The sequence below is a fragment of the Oryctolagus cuniculus genome, chromosome 3 (assembly GCF_051225735.1).
Source record: "Oryctolagus cuniculus isolate XC-2025 breed Fujian yellow rabbit chromosome 3, ASM5122573v1, whole genome shotgun sequence".
NCBI classification, from domain to species: Eukaryota; Metazoa; Chordata; class Mammalia; order Lagomorpha; family Leporidae; genus Oryctolagus; species Oryctolagus cuniculus.
The window spans coordinates 105,962,403-105,979,936 of NC_142869.1; the positions used below are offsets into that span (position 1 = coordinate 105,962,403).

The window sequence follows — 17,534 nt, forward strand, 5'->3', positions numbered from 1 at the left end:
TCTGGAAAGACAGTAATGTATTTCAGGGATTTCAAGAATAATATCCACAACAGGCAATAAGAAACAGATTAAAATCAATAGTATTGTAGCTTCTAACTAAGTATAAGACATGCCTTGCACTGCTCCAGCCTACAGCTGCTATACACTAACATTATGTGGCTGCTGAGTTGTACCCTTTTGGGTCCAAAGAGTGTTTCTCAACATATGGTCCCTGGACTAGTACCATCAACATCACCTGGGAAGTCGTTAGAAGCAGGTTCTTGAAGACAGTGCTATGGCATTGCAGCTTAAGCCACTGCCTGTGATGCTAACATCCCATATGGGCTTCAGTTCAATTCTGGCTTCTCCACTGCCTGACCCCTGATAATGTGTCTGGGAAGGCAGGGAAAGATGGACTAAGTGCTTTGGCCCTGGCACCCATATGGGAGACCCAGAGGAGGCTCCTGGCTCCTGGCTTCAGCCCAGCCGAACTCCGGCCATTGTGGCCATTTGCAGGATGAACCAGCCGATGGAAGATCTCCCTCTCTCTTTCTCTTTCTTTTTCCTTTTCTCTCTCTCTGTAATTCTACCTTTCAGATAAAATAAATAAATCTAAAAAGAAAAGAATTGCAGATTCTTAAATCCCGCCCAGATTTACTGAATCATAAACTTGGGGGTGGAGGTCAGACATGTGTGTATTCACAGCCTTCCAGGTGATTCTGGTGTTTACCAGCTGTAGATCCACTGCTCTAGAACAAAGCTGAGACAGACACATGCAGCTTCAACATTTTAGATTCATTTGTCCTATGCAAATAAGCACTATGGCGTCTAAAAAAAGTTGCTTTTTCTTATTACTAATCAGAGACATTCCAATACCCTCTGGAATCCACTATAAAATGAAAATATGAGTAACTTAGTCATCCATCCCCCAGAAGATCATAAAATGATTCAGTTGTGAGAAACAAGACTCAAGAGGATGACATAAATCACCCAGATTGCCAAACTAGAAAGGAGCTGGGATTCAATAATACACTTAATGTTTTCAAAGGAAGGACAGGGATAGTATATTAAAGCCCTCTGGATATTGCCAAATAATTGGTAAAATGTTGCTGAAAACAGTGAATGAGTTCTCTTGAGAGACTACTGTTTCTTTTGGTAATTCTTTGAAAATTAATACCAATATTGTATCATTTGAATTGGATCTTTATCTCTTACAGTAGTGGACCTTATATCTTTCCAGACCTCATTGTCTTTATGAGAGCTGCACTATAATGAAATTCTGCATGATTCTTCAGCATGTACTCATTCAACAGTGCCAAGGAGCCAGTAAAAAACATGGGAATTGAAACAGGAAAAGGAAAGAAGCTAACAGGGAGCATGGAATCAAAAAGCCACCATCATGATAAGCGGTGCTTCATCTCACTGGGAGACTCTAGGAAACAGTGAAGGACATATACCTCAAGGTTACAACAACTGAGATGCAGGGAGCTGGTTGTTTGTATGCTAACTCACAATCACTGTTTGAAGGCTGCTCCCTGAGATATTAACACCCTGGCAAGGCTCCTGTGGTCAGAGAAACTCCTCAGGCAAACAGATGCAGGTGATGTTAGTTGGAATTTTAGGCTGACACACACATCAGTCGTAAATGGCCAAGGGGAACTAGGCAGGAAACTACAGTGTGGGCCTAAATCTGTCTATTATAAAAGACCAGGAATCAGAAGTTGTGTTGTCCATATAAACTGCATGTTCATGTTTATTCTCACCTTCTTTGATCTCTCAAAACATCTGGCAAGATAGTTTAATATTCCTGTATTTACACAAGATAAATGAACTTTCTTTTTACTCAAAATGGAAACAAAATAATTGATAGACACTTTATCTTTAAAAAATCCAATTACTATTACATTTTGCAAAATGCACATCCTAATAAACTTCATACTTATTTTAACCAAGGCACAAATGCTCTACATGTTTAGAAAGTTCATTATTGAAATCTTAGTGCCCTTGTATCCTCAGTAGTGGTCCTAATTTTGTAATCTCTTTAATAGATTGATTCACTACAGGAGTCTACTTCTATGGTAAATGAATACTTGACAAACAAAATGTTTTGCTCTTTCTTCCAAAAAAAATAAATATTGTGTAGAAACAGAATTTAGAGTCTTGTAAGAGAAAGAAATGTATATAGAAAAGAGAAGTAAAGCAACACTTACTGATGAACATGAGATACAACAAAGTCAGAGTTCATAAAATAAAAACTTAACAATAGAAAAGGAGTTTTATTTAGAATTCTGCTGAATCACAAAATAATTCCAATATATATTTCTTTTCTGAATGGAATCTGACATCATTTTCACAGGTAAGACAAAGAACATATCTTGAGATCTAAAAATAATGCAAATATGGTCGGATGTTCTGTGCAACAGACAAGACACTGCTTGGAATGTTTCTATTCCATGTCCTAATGTCTGAGTTCAAGTTCACCTAATATACAGCCTGCAAGGCAACAGAGGTGGCTCAAATACTGGAGTCCCTGCCGCCGCCACATTTGGAGACTCAGAGTTTCTGGTTTATCTGGGGAGTAAACCTGCAGAAAATCAATCTCTCTCCCTCTCCCCCTGTCACTAACAATCCTCCCTCTCTCTGTTTCCTCTCTCTCCTTTTTCTCTATTACTGTTTCTCTCTCTCTGCTTTTCAAATAAATATAAACAAATAAAAGAACAAAATACACAGATCATCTAACTCTAGTCACTGATTTTAAAATCTTCTTTTAGAGATTTATTTTTTATGTATTAAGTTAGAGTATAGACAGGGATAGATACACAGAGAGATCCTCCATCCTCTGGTTCACTCTCCAAATGGCCACAATGGTGGGCTGTGCCAGGCTGAAGCCAGGAATCTGGAGCTTCTTCCTGCTCTCCTACAGAAGTGCAGATACCCAAGAACTTTGTTCATCTTCCTGCAGTTTTTCAGGAGCATTGGCAGGGAGCTGGCTGGGAAGTCAAGCAGCTGGGTCTTTTTTTTTTTTTTTTTTTTTAAAGATTCTATTGATGTATTTGAGAGGTAGAGTTACAGACAGACTGAGGGAGAGAAACAGAGAAAGGTGTTCCACCTGTTGGTTCACTCTCTGTGTGGCTGCAAAGTCTGACCCAAAGCCAGGAGCCAGGAGCTTCCTCTGGGTCTCCCACATGAGTGCAGGGACCCAAGCATTTGGGCCATGTTTCACTGCTTTCCTAGGCCATTAGCAGAGAGCTGGATCAGAAGAGGAACAGCCAGTATGAGAACTGGCTCCCATATGGGATGCTGGCTGCAGAGGCAGAGGCTTAGCTTTCTACAAAACAGTGCCAGCCCCATTTTTGTTTTTAAAGTTTTTTTTTTATTTACTTGAGAGGTAGAGTTACGGACAGAGATAAGGAGAGAAAAAGGAGCAGCTGGGTCTTGAAGCGGCACCCATGTGGGATGTTGGCATCACAAGCAGCACCTTAACCCACTGTGTCACAGTGCTGGCCCTCAATTTTGAAATCTATAAAAATGCTTAATCCAACTCAGGTTAATGATTATTTTGGCACACTTTCCATCAATCAAGGGTATCCTTAAAAAGATACTTAACAGTCTTTGAACCTACAAGTACATGCTATTTTAGCCAAGATGAAAAGCCACATCCTTGGATTGTTCAAGTTTAATGGCACAAGGCAAGGACTTACAGAAAAATATCCTTGAAATGAAAAATAGAGTAACATTAGTGATGGGAAATCATTCTTCATGCTTTCTGTGCAAATGTACACACCACTAAAGGAAAATATTTGCTCAGAGAAGGTCTAGCAGAAATATGAAAGTAAAATTTTGTCTATGAGGAAGCGGGTATTGTGGCAACATTAGAGATCAATTCCTTGTAACTGTTGAAAAGCTAACTTTTTCTTCCTATCTATTACACTCCTCACCAGTGCAGGCATATGTTTTCGCTAAGAGCAGAGTATACACTGCATTATCTCTTTTCAAGACAGCCTCATCGCCAAGTTGTTGGGCAAAGCAGGTGATATATGACTGGGTTCTGACTGCTTCATGTGTATCCAATGGGCCTCTGAATTCACCTGCCTGCTTTCCATATGAAGACACAAAAGGTGATAAATAGCAGTCACTTTGTGACCTCACTTATTAGAATACTGGCCACCTTAACTGGCATCATGGGATTTTCACACCCTGCACTTTGAAGATGTCAAATAGTGGCCATCTTTCATCAGTCACTAGTGAAACCTGACAACAATGAATTAGAGACATGTTTGAGATCAAGGGTAAAACACAGTGAACAAGCCAGGTAGACTAAGGAAGGACTGTTTTGGGCTTCATTTACACATCATACTCCATGTGCATTTCAAATGCCTCCTTCAAAAATAGGGACACAAACATGTTCATGAGACAGGAGTGACCTATGTATACTCTACACTTAGTCAATTTCTACTGACCCACACTAATGAAAAGTTGGTGTGTGGAGGAGAGAAATCAAAGCTGCTCCACCAATCACAAACTTAGAAGTCAGATTTTGAATCAGAATATTCATTCATATAATCTTGTATGCAATTTTCTCCCAGGAAATATACATCACTGTCTAACAAATTGTTTTTTTTTTCAATCACAGGATTGTGTAAAAAATAGAAATTTCAGTCATATTGACTGGATACTCTCAGTAAAAGATCACAACAGAGAATGAAAGAAAGAAGATACAACCGAAGAAATTCACAGATTCCTAATTGGATTTTAGCCAAAAGTAGGTTGCACTTTTAAAATAACCCACAAGATTTAGGCACATCAAAAGTGGCTATTCCTGGTTACTTTCTGTCTTCAGTATGACACAGACTGTGTACTTTCTAAGTTTTGAAGACAATGATGACCTGAAAAAACTTCTGGAAAAATTTCTGAGGAACAGAATACATCTTTCTAGTGGCAAAAGGAACATATATCAAGAAACTATCCAGGGTCCTACAGAATCCTCAACTTGGATCGACCATCTAATAGTACAGAGACATCATGTGAGGATGTTGAATGCTTCTCTCTATACCTACATGCAGGATGAGTCAATGTGGACCAGCCTGAAAGTGGGAGACAAGTTCAATCACTCTTCCAGTTATAGTAGGCTTTAAATCTGATTAGATTTAATAAAAGTTGGTGGATTTTTCTAAAATCAAACTATGACATTTCCTTTGGTTTAATCCACGTAGATCTGAATAAGTCCTGAAGTAAAGGACTTATGAAACAATTGATAAGCCCAGGGTAATGAAAAGGAAATGTATCAATGCTATAAGAAAAAAAGTCATGGCCATTTGAGGGGGGTGGTGAACCAACGGAAGGAAGACCTTTCTCTCTGTCTCTCGCTACCTCACTGTCTAACTCTATCTGTCAAATAAAAAAAAAGTCACAAGGAGTATTTCAACCCCCTTCCCCTACACCCAGGCATTTAATGAGTGTCAACAATTCTGTCAATTCCTGTAGCAATGGGAAGACCCTGATAATGTGTACACAGTCAAACAGAGGCACCTCTCTGCCGAGCCGCTATCATCAATCATCCAGAATCACACAGAAGCTAAATCATGAAAAGAACAAGCAGACCACATTTTCAATTTCCCCCTGGCAAAAGACTGATTCAGCTATCAGGAGGCCAGAATGTTCCCCTAACCACAACCATGGCTGTTGCCCCAAAAAGGATGCTTTTAAAAAGTATTTAAAAAACGCAAAGGCATCATGGAGTTGATATGAAAAAGTAGTAATTTCTATTTTTCCCCCATAGAAGTCAGGAGCATAAGTCAAAAGCTTAATACTACTCATTTCACAGGAATAACTAATATACCTCTAAAACTCATAGGGCGGGCATCTGGCCTAGTGGGAAAGGCATGGATTAAGACATGAGTGTCCCACATCAGAGTACCTGGGTTCAAAACCTAACTCTGGCTCATGATTCCAGCTTCCAACTATGCCAACCCGGAGAGGCAGTGGTGATAGCTCACATAATTAGGTTGCTTCTCCCCATTTAGGAAATCTAGATAGAGTTCTGAGTTCTCAACCTCAGCCTGGCTGAGTACCAGCCACTGCAGACATCTGGGGAGTAAATCAGTGAATGGGAGCCTTGTCTATTGCTGTTTCCCTCTCTATCCCTGACTCTCTCTGGCACTCAAACCAAATTGAAATAAAACTAGCATAAAATGGTTAAGTTAGTATTTCTGAAGCTGTTATAGAAGGCACAGAATACACTGTTGAAAAAAGCCCCCAGCTTTGTGGACATGCGATATGATCACCCCACAATACCTGCTATAAAATGGCAAAACATGTCAGTTACACCACTCACCCTTCTTATGGCATAAATGTCCCCACCAAAACACATGCGGAAATTTGATTCATATCATGAGGTCCTAATACTGTGGAAACTTAACCCAACTACATTTTGCAGTGTGGCCCTTGTCTGAAGGAACTGTGGCTGTGTAAGAGATGGAACAGACACCTGAGTTAGGAATCCTGTCTCACCTTGTGATGCCTGCACCACTGTGGAGCTTCACAGACTCTCCTCCAGGAAGGAAGAAGTCACGGGACATACCTACCCTATCTTGAACTTCTCAGCCTTTGAAACCATGAGTGAAGTAAATCTTTCTTTTTTTTATAAACTACTCAACCCATAGGACCCAGTTATAGCAACAGAAAATGGACTACACCAAACAAATGATCTTTTTGCTCCTCACTTGGAAGCTGGCAGGGGGAGAAGTATTTATTATTATTCTAGTCCTCATTATCATTTGCAAGTATAAAACAGTGTTCTTCGCACAATTTCATCAGGATGAAGCACAATAATAAATGTTTATTTTAAATAAAAATAAGTGCTTATTTTGAATGGTTTTATGCCAGACACTTTACTAATCACATTAATATAATTAATTTAACTCCTACATCTTGGCACAGAGAGTAGCTTTTATTATCCCCACTTGGTAGGATAGGAAATACAGGCCAGGATAGGAAAGGGTGCTTCCACAATTAAATAAGTGTCCTGAAACCAACTATCAGGTGAGTTGCAGGGCTGAAATTCCAACCTGATTGACTCTGGAACCCACATTATAAATCATTACACTTTACTTTTGACACTTAGAACACTTCTGTGAACAGATGTGCAACAACACCAGTTGGCTCTTCCACATTTTAACTTAGTTCAGACACTACCTGTGTGGAGACAGTGTTAGATTTCACAGGTTAAGAGCTCAGTCCCATAAGACTTCCTCCTATTCAGATGCCAATCACAAGTCCCAGATTAAGCTATAAATCAGGATTCCCTACAACTCTCTCCTTGGATGCCACAATTTGTAGGACAACTCAGAGAACTCATCGAAAATTTTTATTTATGTTTATCAGTTGATCATAAAGGAAAGAACAAAGCATAAAAATGAACAGCCAGATGGAATACATGCATGAGCAAGATATGGGGACAGGGTCATGGAGCTGCCATGCCTGCTCTGCTCATGCCTCAGTATCTCCATGTGTTCAGCAACCTGAAAGTCCCCTGAGCCCTATAGTTCAAGGATTGTTAGAGAGGTTTTGTCACATAAGCATGATAGATGATCAACCCAACATCCAGCTCTTCTCTTCCCAGTGAATGGAGAAGCTAAAAGTTCCAAGCTTCCCATCCTGGTTTGCTGTTTCTGGTGACCAGCCCCAATCCAGGAGCAGAACAACAGTCATGTAACTAGGAATAAAGACTCTGTTACTTTGCCAAACTCTTCTATGAGTTCCAATAGTCTCTTTTTTTTTCATTGTTTTTATTTAGTAAATATAAATTTTTAAAGTACAGTTAATGGATTACAATGGCTTCCCCCCATAATTTCCATCCCACTCACACCCCTCCCATCTCCCACTCCCTCTCCCATTCCATTCACATCAAGATTCATTTTCAATTATCTTCATATACAGAAGATCACTTCAGTATACATTAAGTAAAGATTTCATCAGTTTGCACCCACACAGAAACACAAAGTGTAAAATACTGTTTCAGTACTAGTTATAGCATTACTTCACACTGGACAACACACTAAGGTCAGATCCCACATGAGAAGTAAGTACACAGTGACTCCTGTTGTTGACTTAACAATTTGACACTCTTGTTTATGGCTTCAGTAATCTCCCTAGGCTCTAGTCATGAGCTGCCAAGGCTATGGAAGCCTTTTGAGTTCGCTGACTTCAATCTTATTCCAACAGGGTTATAGTCAAAGTGGAAGTTCTCTCCTCCTGTCAGAGAAAGGTACCTCCTTCTTTGATGGCCCTATTCTTTCCACTGGGATCTCATTCGCAGAGATCTTCCATTTAGGTCTTCTTTTTTTTTTTTTTTTTCCAGGGTGTCTTGGCTTTCCATGCCTAAAATACTCTCATGGGCTCTTCAGCCAGATCAGAATGCCTTAAGGGCTGATTCTGAGGCCAGAGTGCTATTTAGGACATCTGCCATTCTATGAGTCTACTGTGTATCCCGCTTCCCATGATGGATCGTTCTCTCCCTTTTTGATTCTATCAGCTAGTATTAGCAGACACTAGACTTGTTTGTATGATCCCTTTGACTATTAGACCTATCAGTGTGATCAATTGCAAACTGAAATTGATCACTTGGATATGAGTTCCAATAGTCTCTTAGTAGAGTTCTTTGGATCCCCTAAATAAAGAATCATATCATCTGCAAAGAGGGATAGTTTGACTTCTTCCTTCCCAATTTGTATCCCTTTAATTTCTTTTTCTTGCCTAATGGCTCTGGCTAAAACTTCCAGAACTATATTGAATAGCAGTGGTGAGAGTGGGCATCCCTATCTGGTACCAGATCTCAGTGGAAATGCTTCCAACTTTTCCTCATTCAATAGAATGTTGGCCATGGATTTTCATAAATTGTTTTGATTGTATTGAGGAATGTTCCTTCCATACCGAGTTTGCTTAGAGTTTTCATCATGAAAGGGTGTTGTATTTTATCAAATGCTTTCTCAGTGTCTATTGAGATAATCATATGGTTTTTCTTCTGCAGTCTGTTAATGTGGTGTATCACATTGATTGTCTTGCGCACATTAAACAATCCCTGCATACCGGGGATAAATCCCACTTGGTCTGGGTGGATGATCTTTCTGATGTATTGTTGCATTCTACTGGCCAAAATTTTATTGAGGATTTTTGGGTCTATGTTCATCAGGGATATTGGTCTGTAATTCTCTTTCAATGCTGCATCTTTTCCCGGCTTAGGAATTAAGGTGATGCTGGCTTCATAAAAAGGATTTGGGAAGACTCCCTCTTTTTCAATTGTTCTGAATAGTTTGAGAAGAATTGGAGTTAGTTCTTCTTTAAATGTCTGGTAGAATTCGGCAGTGAATCCATCTGGTCCTGGGCTTTTCTTTGTTGGGAGGGCCTTTTTTACTGTTTCAATTTCTGTCTCAGTTATGGGTCTGTTTAGGTTTTCTATGTCTTCCTGGTTCAATTTAGGTAGGTTGCATGTGTCCAGGAATCTATCCATTTCTGATAGGTTTCCCTATTTGCTGGCATACAAGTCCTTGTAGTAATTTCTGATGATTCTTTTTATTTCTGTGGTGTCTGTTGTTACATTTCCTTTTTCATCTCTGATTTTACTGATTTGGGTCTTCTCTCTTCTTTTTTTAGTTAGTTGGGCTAATGGGGTGTCAATTTTGTTTATTTTTTCAAAAACCCAGCTCCTCGTTTGGCTGATTTTTTGTAATGTTTTTTTTTGATTCAATCCTGTTGATTTCTTCTCTGATTTTAATTATTTCTGTTCTCCTACTAGATTGGGGTCTGGTTTGCTGTAGGTTTTCTAGATCCTTGAGGTGAGTTGAAACTCATCTATTTGGTGCCTTTCCAATTTCTTGATGTAGGCACCTATTGCTATAAACTTTCCTCTTAACACTGCTTTTGCTGTATCCCATAAGTTTTGGTATGTTGTGCTGTTATCCTCATTTACTTCCAGAAAGTTTTTGATTTCTCTTTTGATTTCTTCTATGACCCATTGTTCATTCAGGAGCATGTTGTTCAATCTCCATGTGTTTGCATATGCTCTAGGGATTCCCAAGTTGCTAATTTCCAACTTCATTCCTTTATGGTCTGAGAAGCTGCATCATATGATTCTAATTCTTTTGAATTTGCTGAGATTTGCTTTATGGCCTAGTATCTGGTCAATCCTAGAGAAGGTTCCAGGTAGTGCTGACAAGGATGTAAATCATTTCTGTGTAGGATGAAAAGTTCTGTAGATATCTGTTAGATCCATTTGGGCTAGAGTGTCGTTTAAATCTACTGTCGGCCGGCGCCGCGGCTCAATAGGCTAATTCTCCACCTTGTGGCACCGGCAAACCAGGTTCTAGTCCTGTTCGGGGTGCCAGATTCTGTCCCAGTTACCCCTATCCAGGCCAGCTCTCTGCTATGGCCCTGGAGTGCAGTGGAGGATGGCCCAAGTGCTTGGGCCCTGTACCGCATGGGAGACCAGGAGAAGCACCTGGCTCCTGCCTTCGGATCAGTGCGGTGCACTGGCCGCAGCGCGCCAGCCACGGTGGCCACTGGAGGGTGAACCAATGGCAAAAGGAAGACCTTTCTCTCTGTCTCTCTCTCTCACTGTCCACTCTGCCTGTAAAAAAAAAATCTACTGTCTCCTTGTTGATCTTCTGTCCTGTTGATCTGCCTATTTCTGAGAGTGGAGTATTGAAGTCCCCCAGTACTATTATATTGGGGTCTAAGTCTCCCTTTAAGTCCCTTAACAAATCTTTTTTTCTTTTTTTTTCTTTTTTTTTTTTAATTATTTTTTTGACAGGCAGAGTGGACAGTGAGAGAGACAGACAGAGAGAAAGGTCTTCCTTTGCCGTTGGTTCACCCTCCAATGGCCGCCGCGGCCGGCGCACCACGCTGATCCGATGGCAGGAGCCAGGAGCCAGGTGCCTTTCCTGGTCTCCCATGGGGTGCAGGGCCCAAGCACCTGGGCCATCCTCCTCTGCACTCCCTGGCCACAGCAGAGAGCTGGCCTGGAAGAGGGGCAACCGGGACAGAATCCGGTGCCCCGACCGGGACTAGAACCCGGTGTGCCAGCACCGCTCGGCGGAGGATTAGCCTAGTGAGCCACGGCACGGCCAACAAATCTTTTAAATAAACTGGTGCCCTGTAATTAGGTGCATATACATTGATAATCATTATATCTTCCTGTTGAATTGATCTCTTAATCATTATATAGTGCCCTTCTTTGTCTCTCTTATGACCCGACACCATCAAATTATTAGAGAACATTGGAGAAATCCTGCAAGATATAGGTACCAGCAAAGACTTCTTGGAAAAGACCCCAGAAGCACAGGCAGTTAAAGCCAAAATTAACATTTGGGATTGCATCAAATTGAGAAGTTTCTATACTGCAAAAGAAATAGTCTGGAAAGTGAAGAGGCAACTGACAGAATGGGAAAAAATATTTGCAAACTATGCAACAGATAAAGGATTAATAACCAGAATCTACAAAGAGATCAAGAAACTCCACAACATCAAAACAAGCAATCCACTTAAGAGATGGGTCAAGGACCTCAATAGACATTTTTCAAAAGAGGAAATCCAAAGGGCCAACAGACACATGAAATAATGTTCAAAATCACTAGCAATCAGGGAAATGCAAATCAAAACCACAATGAGGTTTCACCTCACCCCGGTTAGAATGGCTCACTTGCAGAAATCTACCAACAACAGATGCTGGCGAGGATGTGGGGAAAAAGGGACACTAACCCACTGTTGGTGGGAATGCAAACTGGTAAAGCCACTATGGAAGTTGGTTTGCAGATTCCTCAGAAACCTGAATATAACCCTACCATACAACCCAGCCATCCCACTCCTTGGAATTTACCCAAAAGAAATTAAATTGGCAAACACAAAAGCTGTCTGCACCTTAATGTTTACTTCAGCTCAATTCACAATAGCTAAGATCTGGAATCAAGCTAAATGCCCATCAACAGTAGACTGGATAAAGAAATTATGGGACATGTACTCTATAGAATACTATCCAGCAGTCAAAAACAATGAAATCCGATCATTTGCAACAAGATGGAGGAATCTGGAAAACATGCTGAGTGAAATAAGCCAGTCTCAAAGGGACAAATATATGTTCTCCCTCATTGGTGACAACTAACTGGGCACCAAAGGGGAAACTTGTTGAAGTGAAAAGGACACTATGAGAAACAGTGACTTGATCAGCCCTTGTCCTGACTGTTGATGTACAATGTAATACTTTATCCCTTTTATTATTTTTTTTTGTTCTAGTACTATTGGTTGAACTCTGTAATTAACACACAATTATTCTTAGGTGCTTAATTTTAACTGAAAAGTGATCCCTGTTAGATATAAGAGTGGGAATAAGAGAGGGAGGAGATGTACAATTTGGGACATGCTCAATCGGACATGCCCCAAATGGTGGAGTTAGAAACGTGCCAGGGGATCCCAATACAATCCCATCAAGGTGGCATGTATCAATGCAATCTCACTAGTCCAAATGATCAATTTCAGTTCACAATTGATCACACTGATAGGTCTAAGAGTCAAAGGGATCACACAAACAAGACTAGTGTCTGGGAATACTAACTGATAGAATTAAAAAGGGAGAGAATGATCCAACTTGGGAAGGGGGATACACAGAAGACTCACAGAATGGCAGATGTCCTAAATAGCACTCTGGCCTCAGAATCAGCCCTTAAGGCATTCTGATCTGGCTGAAAAGCCCATGAGAGTATTTTAGGCATGGAAAGCCAAGACACTCTGGAAAAAAAATGACCTAAATGAAAGATCTCTGCGAGTGAGATTCCAGTGGAGAGAACGGGGCCATCAAAGAAGGAGGTACCTTTCTCTGAAGGGAGGAGAGAACTTCCACTTTGACTATGACCCTGTTGGAATAAGATTGAAGTCAGCGAACTCAAAAGGCTTCCATAGCCTTGGCAGCTCATGACTAGAGCCTAGGGAGATTACTGACGCCATAAACAAGAGTGTCAAATTGTTAAGTCAACAACAGGAGTCACTGTGTACTTACTTCTCATGTGGGATCTGTCTTTAGTGTGTTGTCCAATGTGAAGTAATGCTATAACTAGTACTGAAACAGTATTTTACACTTTGTGTTTCTGTGTGGGTGCAAACTGATGAAATCTTTACTTAATATATACTAAATTGATCCTCTGTACATAAAGAGAATTGAAAATGAATCTTGATGTGAATGGAATGGGAGAGGGAGTGGGAGATGGGAGGGTGCGAGTGGGAGGGAAATTATGCAGTGGGAAAGCCATTGTAATCCATAAACTGTACTTTGGAAATTTATATTTACTAAATAAAAGTTTTAAAAAAAGACTCTGTTAGCATTTTGCATTTCTTAGTGTAAGTCACAATATCACAAAAAGAAAAACATTACAAAGGTGATCTTATTTGCCTTTGCTAAAAAATTTTCCGTGTGGCCACATTTCAAAATTTATTTGGTAATATTAGAATATTACTTTTAAATATTAATTACCTTGTAATTTTAGAAAATTACTTTCAACTATTTGCCATCACTAATATAATTTGTTGTATTTAATTAAACAACAATCCAGTTCCAGAGGTTACTAATTAAATCATTTGATAAAATGTGTATCTACTTAATTATGCTAATAATGAACAAGAAAAAAATGAAAGGACAAAAGGAAGGAAGGAGGTCAGAAATGAAGAGCAGGCAGAAAGAAAAAATAGTTGAAAGGAAATGCTTTGCTGTGGCCCTTTGTGGATACTGATTCCATTCTGAATCCACTTTGTAGTTTCCTCTGCTCTCTGGATTACTTTGCTCCATAAGTCAAAACATTTCATCCCACACACCAAGCGCATTATAAATGGGGCTTCACACGGCAGAACTGATTAATAGACATACTCAATATTCTTCCAAGGGACGGAATTTTTTTAAACTCTAGGAAAAAGGCTTTAAATGTCATTTTTCTCATTGCCATATGACTTACACAATTTCTAAATCACTCTTCATTTCAAACAACCATTGTACTAGAAGTCTGGGGATAAAGGAAAGGCATCATCATTAATAGTTTTGTAAATCTTGACAACTTATATTTTAAAATGGCTCTTTAGAATGTTAGCATTATGTGTAGAACAGATTCCAGTCTAACGTTATATGAATGAAAAGATCGCAGTCAGCATTTTCTATTTCTTTTCAGCTTGGAGGGAGGTACAGTTCTGAACTCTTTACAAGCTAGTATTTGATAATAATCCATAAGGACATGTAATATATCAAGCACAAAACAGCAAATACAACTTGTTTTGTATTAATAAGTGGAAGAATATCCAGGAGATTTCTGTTTTCTATTTGTCTTGGCAAATTAAGAACTCCAGAGAAATCCTCAGGTTCACTCAATTGCCCTCAGGCATAAGCAGAGTGTTCTCACATTGTGGAATATGTGGTCCCACATCAAGTTATGGCCGCCTTCATTGCAGCAATGCGTCATTTAACTTAACATAGCTATTCAAGGGTATGCAAGGCTGTGCTTGTCGCCTTCAGGAAACTGACCTGGTAGAGAATGGGGCTGTGTTATGTGGTCAACATCACTGAGCACCTCTGGCGTATCATGGGGTCATACCTTGGGAATCCTGGCAGACAGCCTTCAGAATGCGATGCCCCAGGCCACATTTTCCATGATCAGGGATGCAGATCCCTTCTGACACTAGCCATCGATAGCACACTGGATCCTCACAGGGGACAGATTCCACCAAATGAGGACAGCGCCCCGCAGGGCCTGTGGATTCCATGAGGACGTGGCGCTGCCTCATTCTAAATCCTGAAAGGAGAAAGAGCAGAAGTCTCACAGGATTCCACTATTATACCACAAAAAAAGCAAGGAGCTGCTGGGTGAGAAATCAAACATTTGAGTGCACATAGCTCTAAAGCATGTATTAGTTTGATATTTTTATTTCATGGGAAGTGGGGGAGATAAAAAGTAGAAAAAGAAAATGGAAAAGAACAAGAGCAGGAAATACATCTTCCAAGAGTTTACCACCTAGAGTTGGAGAGGTCAGGCATAACCAATTAGCATAATGAGTAGCATATGTCTAGCAGTATTATTCAACCCATGAAAATAAATGAAAAAACACAGACATGGCATAATGGCATAAACACAGATAAATCCTCATTTCCTTTTGCTGTTGTCTCTCACATTCTAGTTACTTTGCATTCAGTTCAAACACATCTACACTTTGGGAATCCCCGGTGCCTGATCATGCACAACTTTCTTCTCTGAAAATTCCCTGAATCACTTCACTAAAATTTCCAAAACAGTGTATCCTGTGATAAAAAAAAAAAAAAAAAAAAAAAAAAAACAAAACCTCTCAGGACTTCAATCTTCACCTTGCTAGACATGGGTCCCTGGACTACTACTGGGTTTAAAAAACCGTACTGTGGGAGTAAGGCCCAAAAGTCCAATCAGCCAAAGACTACAATAAGAACACAAATGGGTTTTATATTCTAGGGGCCTACAGAGGCACACATTCACAATCAACAGGAGTGGAGGGATCAACTCTAACACAAGGAAGTGACAAATGCGCTGGTAAACGGAGGATGTGGGCTCGCCCTAAAATGCTTGGCTACTTTTCAACTTCCACTGGCAGTTGTCACAAGAGAATATAGACTTCTAACTAATATTTCCATTTTTGTCTAAGAAATTATATACCCATGGTATGTTCGGTTTTTATATGAAATTTTTCTATTTAAAATAGGAACTCAGGTAGATGTTTGACACAATGGTTAAAAGGCTGCTTTGGATACCAACATTCCATATTCAGAGTGCCGAGGTTCAAGTGCCAGCTCTTGTCCAGATTCCAGCTTCCTGCTAATGTGGATCCAGGGAGGGGATGACCTCCCTGGCCCTGGATCCCTACCATCCATGTAGGAGCCCTGGATCAAGTTCCTAGCTCTTGCTTTCTGCCTGACCCAGTCATGACTGTTGAGGACATTTAGTGTGAACCAGTTTAGGGGAAATCCTGTCTCTGCCTTTCAAATTAATTAAAATTTTAAAACAGAAACTAATTCACATATAAAAAAGTGACCTATAGCACAGTGACTGAGAAGCCAATGAAATCTTTTAACCTGGGTGTTCATTCTCTAATTCTTATGACCTACCACTCCTAAAGTTATGTCTACCCACCATGAATCTCAAATCTTACCTTCCATTGTTTGTACTCAAAATTCAGTCAACTGATTTGATTCCTTTAATTCCTTTTAAGTAAAGCCAATCATTTTTGATGGTATAGTTTAAATTTTTTTGAAGGTTTATGTATTTGACAGAACTACAGAAGAAAGAGAGAGAGAGAATGAGATCTCCCATGTACTGGTTCACTCCCCAAATGGCCATATTGGCCAGAACTGGCCAGGCCAAAGCCAGGAGCCAAGAGCTTCATTCATGGTTCCCAAGTGGGTTCAGGGACCCCAGGACTTGGACCATCTTCTGCTGCTTTAGCAGGGAACTGGATTGGAAGTGGAGCAGTTGGAACTCGAACTGTCACCCTCATGGGATGCTGGCACTACAGTGGTTTAACCCACTGCACCAAATGCCAGTCCTGATGGCACACATCTTAAGGAATTATTATTTGTTTATTATTTGGAGTAAATAAATAAGAGACTTGGATAAAAAATGAAGAGAATTGAATTCTGAGGGTATCTGATACCTCAGCAACATTCCCACAGGGGAGTGGAAGACAAGTTAGAGGATATGAGAGGTACCAAAGCCAGGTACACCTCTTGCAAAGTTTTGCTACCCAAGACAACAAGATAAAGAGGTTACAAGTCTCAGGATGGTGTTGGAGAAAAGGCGAAGGAAGAGAGAGGGACAGAGAGGGTCAGGGAGAGAGAGAAAGAAGGCTTCTGCCTTCTTTTATAACTTCTTGGCTATACCATTAACTAGCCAAAAACAAACAAGAAACCAAACCTACAGAATGACTCAGATCCTTTGCTGGACATCTCAATAAGAAACAAAGGGAATATACAAGGCTCTGAACTGCACTTGCTGAACATCAAAGTACAACGACCTCCATGTCTTGCTGCCATACAACCTGAAAAACCACGCTTCCTGCATATGATACCCATATGCCATTTACTGATTGTTTTACCTATTGTCTTGTGCTTGTTTAGTTTGAATCTTTAAGCAAGACACAGCATGGATTCCCATGATTTATACTGTCAGACAACTAGCTCAGAACAGAACACAGAAACAACAACCTTTACAGAGGGAATCTGGCTGTCCCATTACTTGAACCTAATGCCACTGAGGCGCATGTTCAGTTTTCCTCGATAAATCAGGTGACACCCATCTTGCTATAAATCTATAGATTACATATCTTCTTAGTCAATACATTCTTTCGTGTTTCATTTGTGCTCCCTTTGTCTTAACTCTAACTAGGATCAAATCATACCCAAGCTCAGCATAAAACAAAAACCTTGGATTCTCATGTTATACTTAACTGTAATCACACAGTGGCATTCCTGCCTACAGCACACAGCAGGCTTCCTCCAGGTGTTCTAT

At 40.1% G+C, this 17,534-nt stretch overlaps 1 protein-coding gene across 7 annotated transcripts in view; it reads right to left on the reverse strand.

Annotated features, from left to right (window-relative positions):
• THSD7B (thrombospondin type 1 domain containing 7B) overlaps positions 1–17,534 on the reverse strand; it is a 985,451-nt gene that overhangs the window by 523,805 nt on the left and 444,112 nt on the right. For 6 of the 7 annotated variants that reach the window (XM_051849593.3, XM_070071551.2, XM_051849594.3 and 3 more), the window contains exon 7: positions 14,601–14,798. The exons of the other annotated variant lie outside the window; for it this stretch is intronic. In XM_051849593.3, coding sequence (XP_051705553.3) covers positions 14,601–14,798 — 198 coding nt within the window. The remainder of the gene's footprint in view (positions 1–14,600; positions 14,799–17,534) is intronic. 7 annotated transcript variants of the gene reach the window in all.